A 13,318-nucleotide genomic window follows, 5' to 3' on the forward strand; every position below is an offset into this window, starting at 1 on the left:
AAGTGTGTGTGTGTGTGTGTGTGTGTGTGTGTGTGTGTGTGGCGGGGCGGTGGGGTTGGGGGTGATGTGTAAAGTATCCTGCCATTTATAAAATGCTTTTACATGCTGACTCATTTGTTTCTCATAATAACTTCTGATGTGGATAATTATTACCTTCCTTTATAGATGATACTCTATGCTATAGACCAGTGTTTGTAAAGTTTGATACTCAAAATTATATACATAAATAAATAAATAATAAAGTATATTCAAGATGCTTATTAATTAATCATGTAATTATTTTAACTATTAGAAAAAGATATAACTATTAATATTAAAATATATTTATAAATATATAATATATATAACCTCAAACTCATGATTGTACTGATGTTATTACTTAACATAAGGACTCAGGTAACAGGAAAAAGTTGTTTTAAAGATATAATAAATAATATATCAGGGATGATGTGGTTATGACAAAAATAATAAAGCAATACACAAATGAGTGAAGTATACAGCATACCTAGATACCAGAGTGGAGATGGAGGTAGACATTTAAGAATGGAAGATCTTGACATTTAAGCCATGTCTACATGTTTCTTGACACAGTGGAGAAAAAGGAGGAACTTCTAGAAGTCCATTAACAATTGCTTATATGTGCCTCGGGCATGATGCCACTTTTTATTGATACATATCTGTAATCTGCAAATCAGCCAAACCAGCTTCTGCTTCACACCCTTCTGTGACTTGTGTACGTGTATCTTGTAGAGTTTCTCCCAACCGGTATTTTTTATCTGGTCTTTCTAAATTGCAAAGTCATCAAAAAAAAAAAACAAAAAAAAACCCTTCTTTTAAAATAGCTATCTATAGAGAGTTTAACTGGATTCTATTTCAGAATGACATAAAGATAATCTTAAAGTAGATAGCCCTGCATGGGGGAGAAAATTCCCTCCAATTATGAGATTACACAGTGTTGGTCCTCAAAATAGAAATCTGCTTTAATTCTAAAAAGGCTAACTCAGGGACGCCTGGGAGTCTCAGTTAGTGAAGCATCTGCCTTCAGCTCAGGTCATGATCCCAGGGTCCTGGGACCAAGCCCCACATCCCTTGTCCCTCAGGCTCTCTACTCAGCAGGGAGTCTGCTTCTCCCTCTCCTTCTGCCTGCCTCTCCCCCTGCTTGCACACTCTCACTTGCACTCGGGCTCTCTCTCTATGTCTAATAAATAAATAAATATCTTTTAAAATAAATAAATAGGCTAACTCACATACAATGCTGTATTCTGTCCTTCTTTCTCACCCTCCCAGCCTCCCTCATTCTCTCTCTCTCTCACTCTCGCAAGGACACCGGAGAAAAATAATTTGTTTTATATCTCTAGCATTATTTGTAGAGAAAGCTTGTTCTTATTCAGGTTTGTTCTTGTTCTTGCTACTGAAAGCTTGTTCAGTAGCTTAATATAAATTGTAATATCCAATGCCAGTTTTCTAAACATAAATATGGTAACATGCAAGCTCTGTAGTTTCCAAAGGCCTGTCAATTACATTATCTTACTCAGTACTACAACTCTCTATGAGATACCGGGATAGGTCATGTCATTTTGGGGGCAATATTCCTAATCAGTAGATTAAGAAAAGAGTATTGAAGAGATTAAGGGACAGTTCAAGTAGCAGACCTTTTTTTTTTTTTTTTTAAGATTTTACTTATTTGAGAGAGCATGAATGGGGGGGAGAAACAGAGGGAGAAGAGACTCCCCACTGAGCAGAGAGCCCAATGTGGGGCTCGATCCCAGGACCCAGAAATCATGACCTGAGCTAAAGTCAGATGTTCAACCAACTGAGCCACCCAGGCACCCAGGGTTGCCACCTAAAGCCAGAATTTCTATCACTCTGTATGTCAGTATTGGAAAAGGACAATTTATCTGGCTATCCTAACTGGATGGAAATATCCCTTAAACTAATCCAGTATCTATTGTTTTGATCCTGTATTCATCAAGAAACTGTGTGGTCTAAGATATAGACTTCTGAGTGGTCTTCATCCATCAAGAAGTCAGCACTCTGTAAAAATGAGCAATACCACTTATTTTTCTCTTTGTCTAAATGATTAATGTGAAAATTACGGACTTGGCTTTCTGATGAATAAATGGGTATCTTGTGGGTTTGTTTAGCATTAATCAGTTTGTTGGTTCCCGATCATCTCTGGGTTACACAGCCATTTCCTCAGCTGAGCAGTCAGCCATCAAGTCAGGCCTTTACTCCCATTCTTACCATCATTGAAATTTCATTGGTAATTGGACTATTGGACTAATGAACGATTTTAAGGCCTTGGCTTTCTTTTTCTGGAAGTAGTGCATAGGCATTTCTCTTCAGAATAGTGTGTTCTTATACAAAGAGATCTTCTCATTCCTCACCCCCAGCCCTGTCTTTAATAAAATATTGCTTAGAACTGAGAATATTTATTAGATCACAGTTTTGTCCTCCAAGAATAGCTCCGTTTGTGAAACCGAGCTAGTGAGCTGTTTGGGGAGATGCTAATATGTGTTTCTGATGCAGGTACAGTCACCTGTGGACTCTGCCACAATGTCCCCAGTAGAGAGGACAGCAGCCTGGGTGCTGAACAATGGGCAGTATGAAGAGGATGTGGAAGAGACTGAGCAAAATCAAGACGAATCCAAGCATGCTGAGAAGGTAGAACTAGACTGCCTTCGTTAGCTTCCTGTCCCCACAGTGATAGGCCACCAGAAGGGTTGTCTAGCCAACAGCATGATCTCTTTCCCTCCCCAGTTTCAACTCCCATCTCTTATGTTATCCAGTACATACACATCTGTATATAACAAGTCAGTAGTGTCTCTGTGTGAAAATACGCAGAAAATGCCTGTCAGGCTGGGGTGGGAGGATTAATTTTCTTTTCATATAGGTTACCTTGAGTTGGAGACATTCTGCTATTCATTTCTATTGAGGGGGAGTATTTAGTGTTTCTATAAACTGGTGGTTAGTCTTATGACCAAGGCCAGAATTATCCTTGGACTAGACTTCCTTTCCAGATCTTGTTTAATGATTTTGTCTTTTTTTTTGGCCTTTTTCCCTTCACTGGATAAAGAACCTCTAGCTCTATGTTGACTTTTAAACAGATATTATATATATATATAATATATAGATATATACATATATATATCTGTTTTGTTTTAAAGAAAAGTTGGCATGGAGAAAAAGGATTATCAAATAAGAGGCTTGACATCATGTATGGCATTCTCTCATTTAATTAACAACCACACAGCTGGTCCTGCTAACTTATCAGCATGATTCTAAAATACGCTTACTGATGCAGTCTGCCTTTTTCAATGGTCATGAAAATCGTCATCTTTGACCTTCTGGATAGATAATGTAGTTTAGGATCATAATGTTGGGTAAGCAGAAGCTAACTGCCTGATTGTCAATTAAATGGGATATTCTGTGAAAATAGTTTGCATTTTACAAAGCACCGTACAGGTTTATTATTAATTACTCATTAATTTAAATAGACCATATACAAGAAAGCTTATGCTTCTCACCTCACCTAGAAATGTGACATTCCAATGTACTCACACCCCAGCTACTGCACTGTCAGTACAAGAAAGGACCAGGACTCTAGAAAGCTTTAGTGAGGATTCATTATATAAAGCTTTAGTGAGAAAACAGACATACGTGTTCCAGCCAACAGTACCAAATTGAGCCGATGAACCACATCATGAAAAGGGGCCAAGAGGCGGTATTCATGAGCCCTGGAGAATATGTGGGCCTTTTGCTTAGTGCTTGTGACCTGAATATTTTACAGTTGTATAGTTGGGGAGAACGCAGCAATAGCTTACTTTGCCATCAGATTCTGTCTATTGATTTAGTAGTGTAACATTATAGAAGTGTTGCTTGTTCTCTAAAGGGCTGATTCTAGTAGAATGAAGGAATGAGAGTCTGATGAGCCAGGATGTGTCAGAGGTCCTCCAGTACAGGTGATGACACAGTAATCTTTTCCCTGGTAGACAACTGGCTTTTGGCTTTCTTTAAGTGATTTGACAAGCTTCTGAGTACTTGATCTTTTTTTTTTCCCCCTGCCCACATTTGATACAGATTGGATGTAGTTTGTAGCAACTGGTAGTTAATTTGGAAAGAGATACATAAATATATAGATTGAAAATGCCAGTGCAGATTAAAAATGTGATTTTGGGGGAGGGAGGACAGAGCTCCTTTACCATTTATGGTTTCTGGTCATTTTTAAGAATATTAGCAGCACATGGAATGGCCGCTCAGACAGAATCCAACCACCTCGATTTCGAAAACCACCGTAACTCCAGCGCCCGCCCCCCCCAATCCCGCTCCTTGTTTTTGATGCCTCTCTTCTGCTCTAGTACGAGCAGGAAATTACGAAGCTGAAGGAGCGCCTGCGCGTGTCCAGCCGGCGGCTGGAGGAGTATGAACGCCGCTTGCTGGTACAGGAGCAGCAGATGCAGAAGCTGCTCCTGGAGTACAAGGCCAGGCTGGAGGACAGTGAGGAGCGCCTGCGCAGGCAGCAGGAGGAGAAGGACAGCCAGATGAAGAGCATCATCAGCAGGTCAGACCGCCTGCCAGTTGGGGGTGTGGGCCAGCTGGGGGCACAGGGAGATCAGAGGATGAGCCGGAGAATCCTGAAGTCACGGCAGCCGAAGCCGCTTCAGTTCTGCATATGCTCTGTGGGACTCCCTACGGATGTGATGCAGGACCATATCGCTTAACGTTTTCCAGATATGAGACTTACCAGCCTTCTTTTGAAGACCCAAGTAGTCTTCCATCATAATAATTAGAAAAAAAATGGAAACGTAGAAACTCACTTGCAAGGTCTTAGTTTTTAACGTCCAGGGGACACTTAGGTCTTTGTGAGTCTAGAAGGGCAGCATCATTGGATATCTTTAGGGCCAGAGAACTAAGAGACAGAGAGAGCCAAGATGTCCCGAGAGTCTGCTGGAGGGCTCAGTTGTTCCAGACACTTAAACAGCACCCACCATAGGCCAGGCACTTTGTTAAGCACTTCACAATTGGTTTGATCTGTTAATGAAGATGTGTTTAATGCCAACCTCTGAGGCAGGCATTGTTCTTATTTTACAAATAAAGAAATGGGCTCCAAATCCATGAAGTCACCTGCCCGAGGTCACTTCGAGTGGGGCAGCCAGGACTTCAAGCCAGAAAGTCAGGCTCCAGAGCCCAGGCTCGTAACCACTGTGCTTCCCTCTTGTCAAATGCTACCGAGGGGTCAAGCAAAATGAAGACAGAAAAGGTTTGTTGTTTCAGAAACATGGAGGCAATTAGCAGTCTTTGAGCTGTTTCATGGAGTCGAAAGTCCATGGGTTAAGATGCAGGTGGCGCCTGAGAGAGAAAGTAGGCCGACTAAGCGTAGCACACTCTGAGAAACTTAGCTGTGCAAGGAGAGAAGGGATAGCTTGTCACCAGGAAACTTGAGAGTAAGAAGGGGTTGTTTGTTTGCTTCTGATTGGTTTGATAGTTTGTGATGAAATAAGCTCTGCCCGGGCTGGGGAAGGATCTGACAGAGGAGAGGGAGGAAATGATTTTGGGGACCCTGACCCAGAGGAGATGAAAATGCGTGGGGTCCGGTCACTGGCCAAGAGGTCAGCCTTGGATGTCTCCTTTCGAGGTGGGAGAGAAGAAAGCAAGCATGATTACGGACCTCTCGTTGGAGAGGAGTGGCAATCTGAACTCTGCTGAGTTTGGGTATCTATCTTGTCCCCTATGTCAGCTGGCTCTCTTTGACATTCTCGATGTCTCCTTGCTGCCACGTTCTAGGCTGATGGCTGTGGAAGAGGAACTGAAGAAGGATCACGCTGAGATGCAAGCAGTTATTGATGCAAAGCAAAAAATAATTGATGCACAGGTGAGCAGGCCTTGAATCTAGTAGGAAGCACTTGTTTGTAATGACTGTTAAATTTCCTGACTTCCAGCCCTTTGGAAATGCCAAGGCATGTACTGCAAAAATGGGTCATTGGAAAGTTCTCAGCATTACCTTTTGAAGATTAAAAGAGTTTCTATGTGACCTGCATTACTTTTCCTTTCTTTGACTGGTGACAAGTCTGTTAACCCAGCAAAGTATTAGCGTGCTTAGGGCAGTTGCTTGACAAATCTTAGCCTACTGCATGATGGGGTTTCCTTCTTTCCTCATGGAAAGGAGGGCGTTCTCTAAGGGGGTGACTGTGAGAAGCACACCGCATGTGTCTGGCTTGTGACCTCCACTGACCATCGCTTGGCTGTGATGTTCACGGTCTTGTTAGTCACGTCCACTGTGCCATCGACCTCGAGCCCCACATATGAGTGGAACTGGAGGGGAAAGACAGGGCTGTGGCAGGTACCTTTTCTTGCAATTCTTCTGGTGCAGGGTTTGGCAGTGATGCTTGGGACTTGCTTGGCTGCCCTCCTTTGTCAGTGCTGTGCTTAGAGAGCCTCTCAGTCTTGATGAAATCAGAACCTGGGCCTCTGCTCACTCTAGCTTATACCCACAGCACTAATGGTGCAATGACTGCCAAGAACACCTCACAGGGCACATCAGTGATGCGAGCCAAATCCAGGAGAGGAGGAAACATTGCTGATTTGGTTTCATTTTATCATTGCTAAATATGGTTGTATTGCTTAGAGTGAAACAAAGAACAAAAGGCAGGGGCAGTTTTGATTGTGGCTGCTCTAGCCTCCGAATATATCCCCTTCCTGGAGACAGCCAACCCTCATGGGTTTGCATGTGTCACCCTCAAGACCTTATCATATCCCCAAGCTATGGAATAAAAATGGGAGCAAGGACTTTATGTTCTACTCTCTTCTCTGCATAGGGGACTATCCATGTCGGAGCCCCCGGGACTATTAAGCATGCACTTAACACCTGCGGTCTGGTTTCCTGACAGGGTTTAATGGGGGATGGGATTTATCTTTCAAAGGAGTTAGGAGGGAAGCTGAAGGCAGAACCATGGAAGGAGGCTTCCTGGGTCCCATGTTCCACAGATACCCCCAGCCTATAGGCCAGTGTGAGCTGTGACGCTCTCATCAGCGTAGCTCCTAGAATACTTGGGACTCTGTAGTTTCTGGATATTTGGACCTCATAAGAATCAGAAGAAAGGTTTGCTGTAATTATCCGACTTGGTCCTTTTTTTAAACCTTTCTGGGTGTCCCCAAGGTGGGTGAGGGAGAGTTGGTAGAGACAAGGCCATCCTGCCATACATACTATAAAAATTCATCCCACAGTCTTCAGAGAAACAACCTGGATACAGAAAGCAATTAAGTCAGAAAAACCAATGTTAGTAAGTTTTTACTTCCAGATTTTCAGTGTGACAAAATAATACAGAGAGAGTCCTCTTGATAATCACACCAGGAGAGATTTTTGGTTCTGATGAGATAAAACAGACCATTTTCATAATTCCAGCTGGTCGAAAACTATGCCCATCTTAAGCAGAGGAAGCTTGGGTGTGTCACAGTCGTGGCTCTGTGCACAGAGCTTTCCCTCTTCTGGCTGCCTGTCAGCACATCCTCAGGAGCTTCTGACAATTTCTACCCACTCCTGTCCCCTGTCTTGACATCGGGGGCAAGATGACTGGGTGCGAAACAGGATTCAGGCGTGGACAGTGAACACAAGAAGGGAGTAGGATCGATCAGGCCTCAAAAGCTCTGGAAAGTAAGGACTTTCTCTCAGTAAACCAGGAGGTCGTTGTTGTTCAGGGACGGGTGAACTGTGATCCTCAGAGCATCAGTCAGCGTCCACTTGTGGTCTGGCTAAACTAGATATTTTGGGTCCATACCTCAAGGCAGTGGTTTTCAAATGCTTTGATTACATGGACTATTTTGGTCAAACCAATGGGACCTTCCGTAGATGACATTCCAACTGCTCGGACTGAGCACCACCAGCAAGGGCCACTTTCAGCTCATGGATGAAAGCCCACTGAGGTTGGCTAAATATAGTAAATCACTTTGTCAAACACAGGCATTACTGTGCAGTAAGCCCACCATGGGTCCCTGAAGAATACTTGGAGAATTCACTGGACCACATTTTGAAAAACAAGTTCCCATATATAGCACAGATCATAAGCACTAAAACAAATTAAAAAATAATAATAACCTCCAATTCTAGCTGTTGTCTTACTGATACATTAAAGTCTTATTATAGCAAAAGACTTCAAACATCTTTGGGCAACTTTTGTAATGAATGACCTTCTATATCAGACCCTCTCCTCTGTCGGAATAAATCTTACATCACGAGTGTCTGATGGAGCAGAGCAGCCCTTTGGCATCATTTACTAGAACGCACCATGTTTGGGGTGAAGCCTTCCCAGGGAGGTAGCCCATACTTTGAGGTCCCCGCCATCTTCCTTGGTGCCCCTGGTAGTGGAAAATATTTCTGAAGTGAATCCGGTTGCTTTCCTTATATTCGAGCTGAGCCCAGCATTTCCCAAAGCTCTAAAGGCCTGGTGCCCAGTGAACTGCATCAGCAGCCCTGCTCGCCTCTGGGCAAGGCTTGTCGCTGAGGCCAGCCCGTCCTTCTCCTGGAGTTTATGTCGTGAGGCCCGGCCTGGCCCAGCTGCCTTCCAACTGGCCCTGCAGGGAGGTGAGCACTCCACCGGCCAGGACAGAACCAGCTTAGACCTTGTAGACCATGGGGATCCTGGTGATGGAACTAAGGGGACCATTTCTGGAGCATCAGACGAGGGACTGTGCCACTTTCACCCCCCAGGATCCCTCCATGTGACTCAGATGGAGAACAGAGAAGGGCTTCCTCCTCTGAGAAGCAAGCAGCTGCCTAGTTACTGTTGCAAGTGACATCTCCGCTGTGTTAAATTACAGGTCATAAATGGAGATGAGATTATTCAAACAGGCAAGTAAACCCGGTCCGTTCTCTAGCTGAGCAGTTCCCAGCCCTGGCCCAGGACACTGGCCTCCTACCCATTCCAGCTCCTGCACTCCCCACACTGGAAATCCCTTTGGATGGGGATTGCTTTGCCTTCCAACCCAGGCGGAATCAAAATGTCAGAGCATCTTCTGCCAACTAACTTGACTTTCAAAAGTCCCTGTTTGATTATTTTTCTTTCACTTTTTGTTTTATTTTGAGACGTTGGCAGTGGGGGGAATTACAAAAGGGGATTTGTCCACTTGGAAACTTCTGGCTGTTCAGCCGGGGGGTTATTTGGCTTCAGCTGGAACTCTCATAGGAAATAAATAATTGTAATCATTCTTTGCCTCTTTTTTTGACCCTTTAAGAATCAAATAATTTTTTACGAATGCCTTAAAAATTAAAAAATTTGGGGGGGGGTAAACCTGAAGAATCCTACTTTCCTTCATATTGGGGCCTTATAATTTATCCTAATCCTGAAATTTCTTTTTAAATCATTTCAGGATATTACCAGTTATTCTCTTCAGAGGCCATTCTTTTTCTTTTTTCTTTCTTTTTTTTTTTTAAGATTTTATTTATTTCACAGAGAGATCACAAGTAGACAGGGAGGCAGGCAGAAGAGGAGGGGGAAGCAGGCCCCCTGCTGAACAGAGAGCCCGATGCAGGACTCGAAAGATCTAGACTTGTTATCCCAATAAACTCCATTAGCTATGATTTTTTTGAATTACATTTTTTAAGCCTCACAGATCTTTCTTTCATTGAGTTTTGCATATCCCTAACATGAGCTACCCTCCCAAAATAAAAAGCATCTTATACTAGATGAATGCTTACCTAATAATGCTGACTTTATGTATCTTACTACTTAAGACCTCCATCAGAGAAAAGGAGGACATTTTTTTTTTTTACGATTTTTTATTCAGTAGGCAGAGAGGTAGGCAGATAGAAATGGGGAAGCAGGCTCCCCACTGAGCAGAGAACCCAACGTGGGGCTCGATCCCAGGACCCTGAGATCATGACCTGAGCCGAAGGCAAAGGCTTAACCCTCTGAGCCACCCAGGTGCCCCAGGAGGACATTTTTTTAATGCTAGGAATGGCATTAAACCCCTAGCCCGGCTGCCCTGCCCCACCCCCAGAGTAGGAGATTAAAGGGGAGCATTACTTGATGCTATTGTCCATATGCTTTTGCCTCCAGCATTCCCCAGGGCAGTGGAGGGCAGTGGTCCTCCCTCCTGGCAGCTCAGTGCTGAGAGCACCCTGGCATGGCCCTGGGGAGCTGCTGCCCGCTAGCAAGGAGCAGCATCCAACCCTTAGCCCCTCCTGTCCTCTCGGCACCTTGCCGTGACCCACCTTACCACACTTTTCCTGGAGTAAAGTCAGACACTCCAGGGGAGGAAAGCTCCTCTTGGCTTTGGGGGTTGTTCCTCAAGTTTTTTCTTATTAATTTCATGGACCCTTCTCAGCATAAGCCTCTTTTCTGAAAAGTGACAACTTTATGTTGGATAGGTTCTGGAATGATCTCCCTACCTGCTGAAACTAAGATTAGGGTTTCTCTCCTAATCTTTGTGAGACTGATAATATTTTGATGGGATGATTTTTTTTTTCTTATACTTAGATGAGCCTACTTTCCTTTAGATTGCCATATTTTGGTTGGGGTGGTGGCCCTTTTTCCTCTTGGGTTTTTTTTTTTTCGTGCATGTGTATTCAACGTTTGGTTCCAAAAATTGGTCCTAAAGCATTTTTTTCCCCCCAGAGACTCAAAAGTAAAATGAAAGCAATCTCCTTACTGGGTAGCTTTCCTGGAGTAACTCTGAGCTGGAATGAGTCGAGGAGCTTGTGTTCTCTGTTTGTTTCCATGTGTTATGTTCATGGCGCCCCCCTTCGGCCACATCTCCCTTCCCATATTCAAATGACCCCTTGGTCTGAGCTTCTGGCTGCTTTTCCCCTCTTGCTGTTGCATCCTCACTTTGTTGGTGACTAGAAACTGCCACCATGTATTGTTGTAATTTTGAGCACAGTGTGAATTCTCTTCAAATGTGACTGATGGGCCCTCTTGAGGGGCCAAGAACCCATAGAGCACATGCACTTCTCCTCTGTGAAATGAAACCTCTGGTGCTTCTTTCTTTGCCACCTAATGTCTATGTTTTAATTTTGACCCAAAGCACTTAATCCCATAAGGCAGCTTGACACCCCTGTTGCACAGTCAGAAGTAATACCTGGTGTCTCGTTCACATCATCCTCGCGTCCCAAGGGGTTATCAATAACCAGTCCTGCTGTGCTGCAAGGAAAAAAGGGAGAGAAAAGAAACACAGACCCACTGGGCTCAGGGAAGCCGAACCTGAGTAGGGTGCAGAAAGAGGCAGAGACGTTCCATTTGTCTGGGAAGCATCATGTGTGCCGCTGTTTGGTAGAAAGCACTAGAACAGTCCTCCAGCAGAGCATTACCATGGGGTTTCCCGCACGTGGCTCGAATAAAGCCCCGGTTGGTGTGTTGCAGGAAAAGCGGATCGTGTCGCTGGATTCGGCCAACACCCGACTGATGAGCGCGCTGACGCAGGTGAAGGAGCGCTACAGCATGCAGGTCCGCAATGGCCTCTCCCCCACCAACCCCACCAAGCTTTCCATCACGGAGAATGGTGAATTCAAAAACAGCAGCTGCTGACGGCCTTGGTGAACACACAGACTGTGGGAGGAGACAGAAGGAAATGTCCCCGCTCTCCTGGCCCCAGCCCTCTCCCCGACCCCCCAGGTTTACAGAATGTTGCTACTTCTGAACAGTAGAGTGGCGAGACACTCTCGAGTGAAGAAAGGAACCTTGTCTTTCAGGGCATAAGGCTGAGACTTCCAAGGTCGATGCTTTTCCCCCATGTCTCTATGTACATAGGGAACTTAGTTCTGGGCCATGTACAGAAAAGACCACTGTAATATACCCAAAGGAAGTGAATAATGTAGAATACCTTTTTAATTATTACTATTTTTATTATTGTTTTCCTCTTGTTGAAAGCACTGCGGTTGTTAGAGGAGGAAAAAGTAGGAACGAGGTGTGAGTGAGCGATGAGCCCGCGGGCTCGGTAGGTAGAGACCAAGGGTCTGTCGGATAGAAGCACGTGGAGTGCAATAGGACATCGTCAGAATGAATTGTTCAGGGATTCATCTGCCGGTCTAAAACCCCACTCTGGCCCCCTTGTCCTGTAGGAGAACGTACAAATACCAAGAACCAACCAAAACAGTTGATCCCACTGATCAACCAAGACTGGTTCGGGATGGACAGCTAATCCGATTTGGGGATACACTGTTTCCGAAGACACAGATAAGAGCTGTTGCATCAAAACTGGACTTTAGCAGTGGTTTCCATCGAACTCCTGTTGATGTCTATTTCCTTCTGTCTACAGCAGATGGGAATTTTCCATTTTAGATAGGGGGCTTTTTTTAACCCCAGTTGTAATAAAGGGTGTTCTTTTTCCTCTTTAGAGTTTACAGAACTATAAATATTTGTGTCTCTGCATACCATCTTCATCTTCACATACCCACTGCCCTTTCCTCCCCCACAGCGGGAGCAGTCTTCACCAACAGGGTTCACTCTCCTCTGGAGAGGTTGTTCAAATATGCTGTCCATAAGCCATCCAGAATAAACACCCTTTCTTCCACACAGAAAAGGGCTAACCCTACCATAGCAGGAATCTCTGAATATTTCCTATTTAAAAAAAAAAAAAAAAAAACTTTTCTATTTGTAACTTACAATTTTTGTTTGGGATAAAGATTTTATCCACTGTACTAGCAAATCTCTGGGCAGGGTAATTTTAACTCAGTCTTTAGCTTTGAAATGGCTTCTAATTCCCTCACTAAAATTTGGAAAGGAAATCCGGATCCAAAGTATGGCTCTCTTAAAAGTCATGATTCTGCGTATAAACAAAGAAAACTAAAAGTGCAAGGACCATGCGTTTCAGTTGTTACTCCCATGCTCTTCGTAGATTTGGCAATAATGACTCTGTTTCACCAACTGTCATCCTTGGCTTTATTGTAGGACAGAAACAGTCATGGAAGCTAGTTTACTACCTTTTTTCCAGAGGTGTGAAGTGTCATCTTGAATGCAAACCTGATTATCAGAAGTATGGAATGTTACGTGTTAAAACAGACATTATATATACAAATATATATACATATATACTCACACATATGTACATATAACTGCACAGATAGGACAAGTTCATGCCTTCTCTGCTGTCAGATATAATGTTAAAAGGGTTTTGAATCTCTTTAAGCAAGATCTAAGCAGTTCTTTATCCTGAAAAAGCAACAACGTATCTCAAAAAAGTTAAGGATGTTTATTTTAAATTATAAACTTTAAGGAAATTTAAAAAAAAAAAAAAAAAGGAAAAGGAAAGGGGAGATGGGGAAAACAAAAACAGAGACCCAAGGGAGCCCTATGCACAGAGTGAGTGTTTCTACATAAGACATTTC

General features: G+C 43.6%; 1 protein-coding gene across 6 annotated transcripts in view; it reads left to right on the forward strand.

Moving 5' to 3' along the window:
- The window catches only part of RASAL2 (RAS protein activator like 2), a 163,693-nt gene extending 151,121 nt beyond the window's left edge, over window positions 1-12,572 (forward strand). For 4 of the 6 annotated variants that reach the window (XM_032862573.1, XM_032862569.1, XM_032862571.1 and 1 more), the window contains 5 exons: window positions 2,530-2,664; window positions 4,359-4,561; window positions 5,785-5,872; window positions 8,815-8,845; window positions 11,355-12,572. In XM_032862573.1, the coding sequence (XP_032718464.1) occupies window positions 2,530-2,664; window positions 4,359-4,561; window positions 5,785-5,872; window positions 8,815-8,845; window positions 11,355-11,497 (600 nt within the window). In that variant the 3' untranslated portion in view covers window positions 11,498-12,572. The remainder of the gene's footprint in view (window positions 1-2,529; window positions 2,665-4,358; window positions 4,562-5,784; window positions 5,873-8,814; window positions 8,846-11,354) is intronic. The other 2 variants (XM_032862574.1, XM_032862570.1) reach the window with 1 other exon arrangement.
- The last annotated feature ends 746 nt before the right edge of the window (window positions 12,573-13,318 follow it).

Source organism: Lontra canadensis, unplaced genomic scaffold (assembly GCF_010015895.1).
Source record: "Lontra canadensis isolate GAN:19392208 unplaced genomic scaffold, GSC_riverotter_1.0 scaffold24, whole genome shotgun sequence".
Taxonomy (NCBI): Eukaryota; Metazoa; Chordata; class Mammalia; order Carnivora; family Mustelidae; genus Lontra; species Lontra canadensis.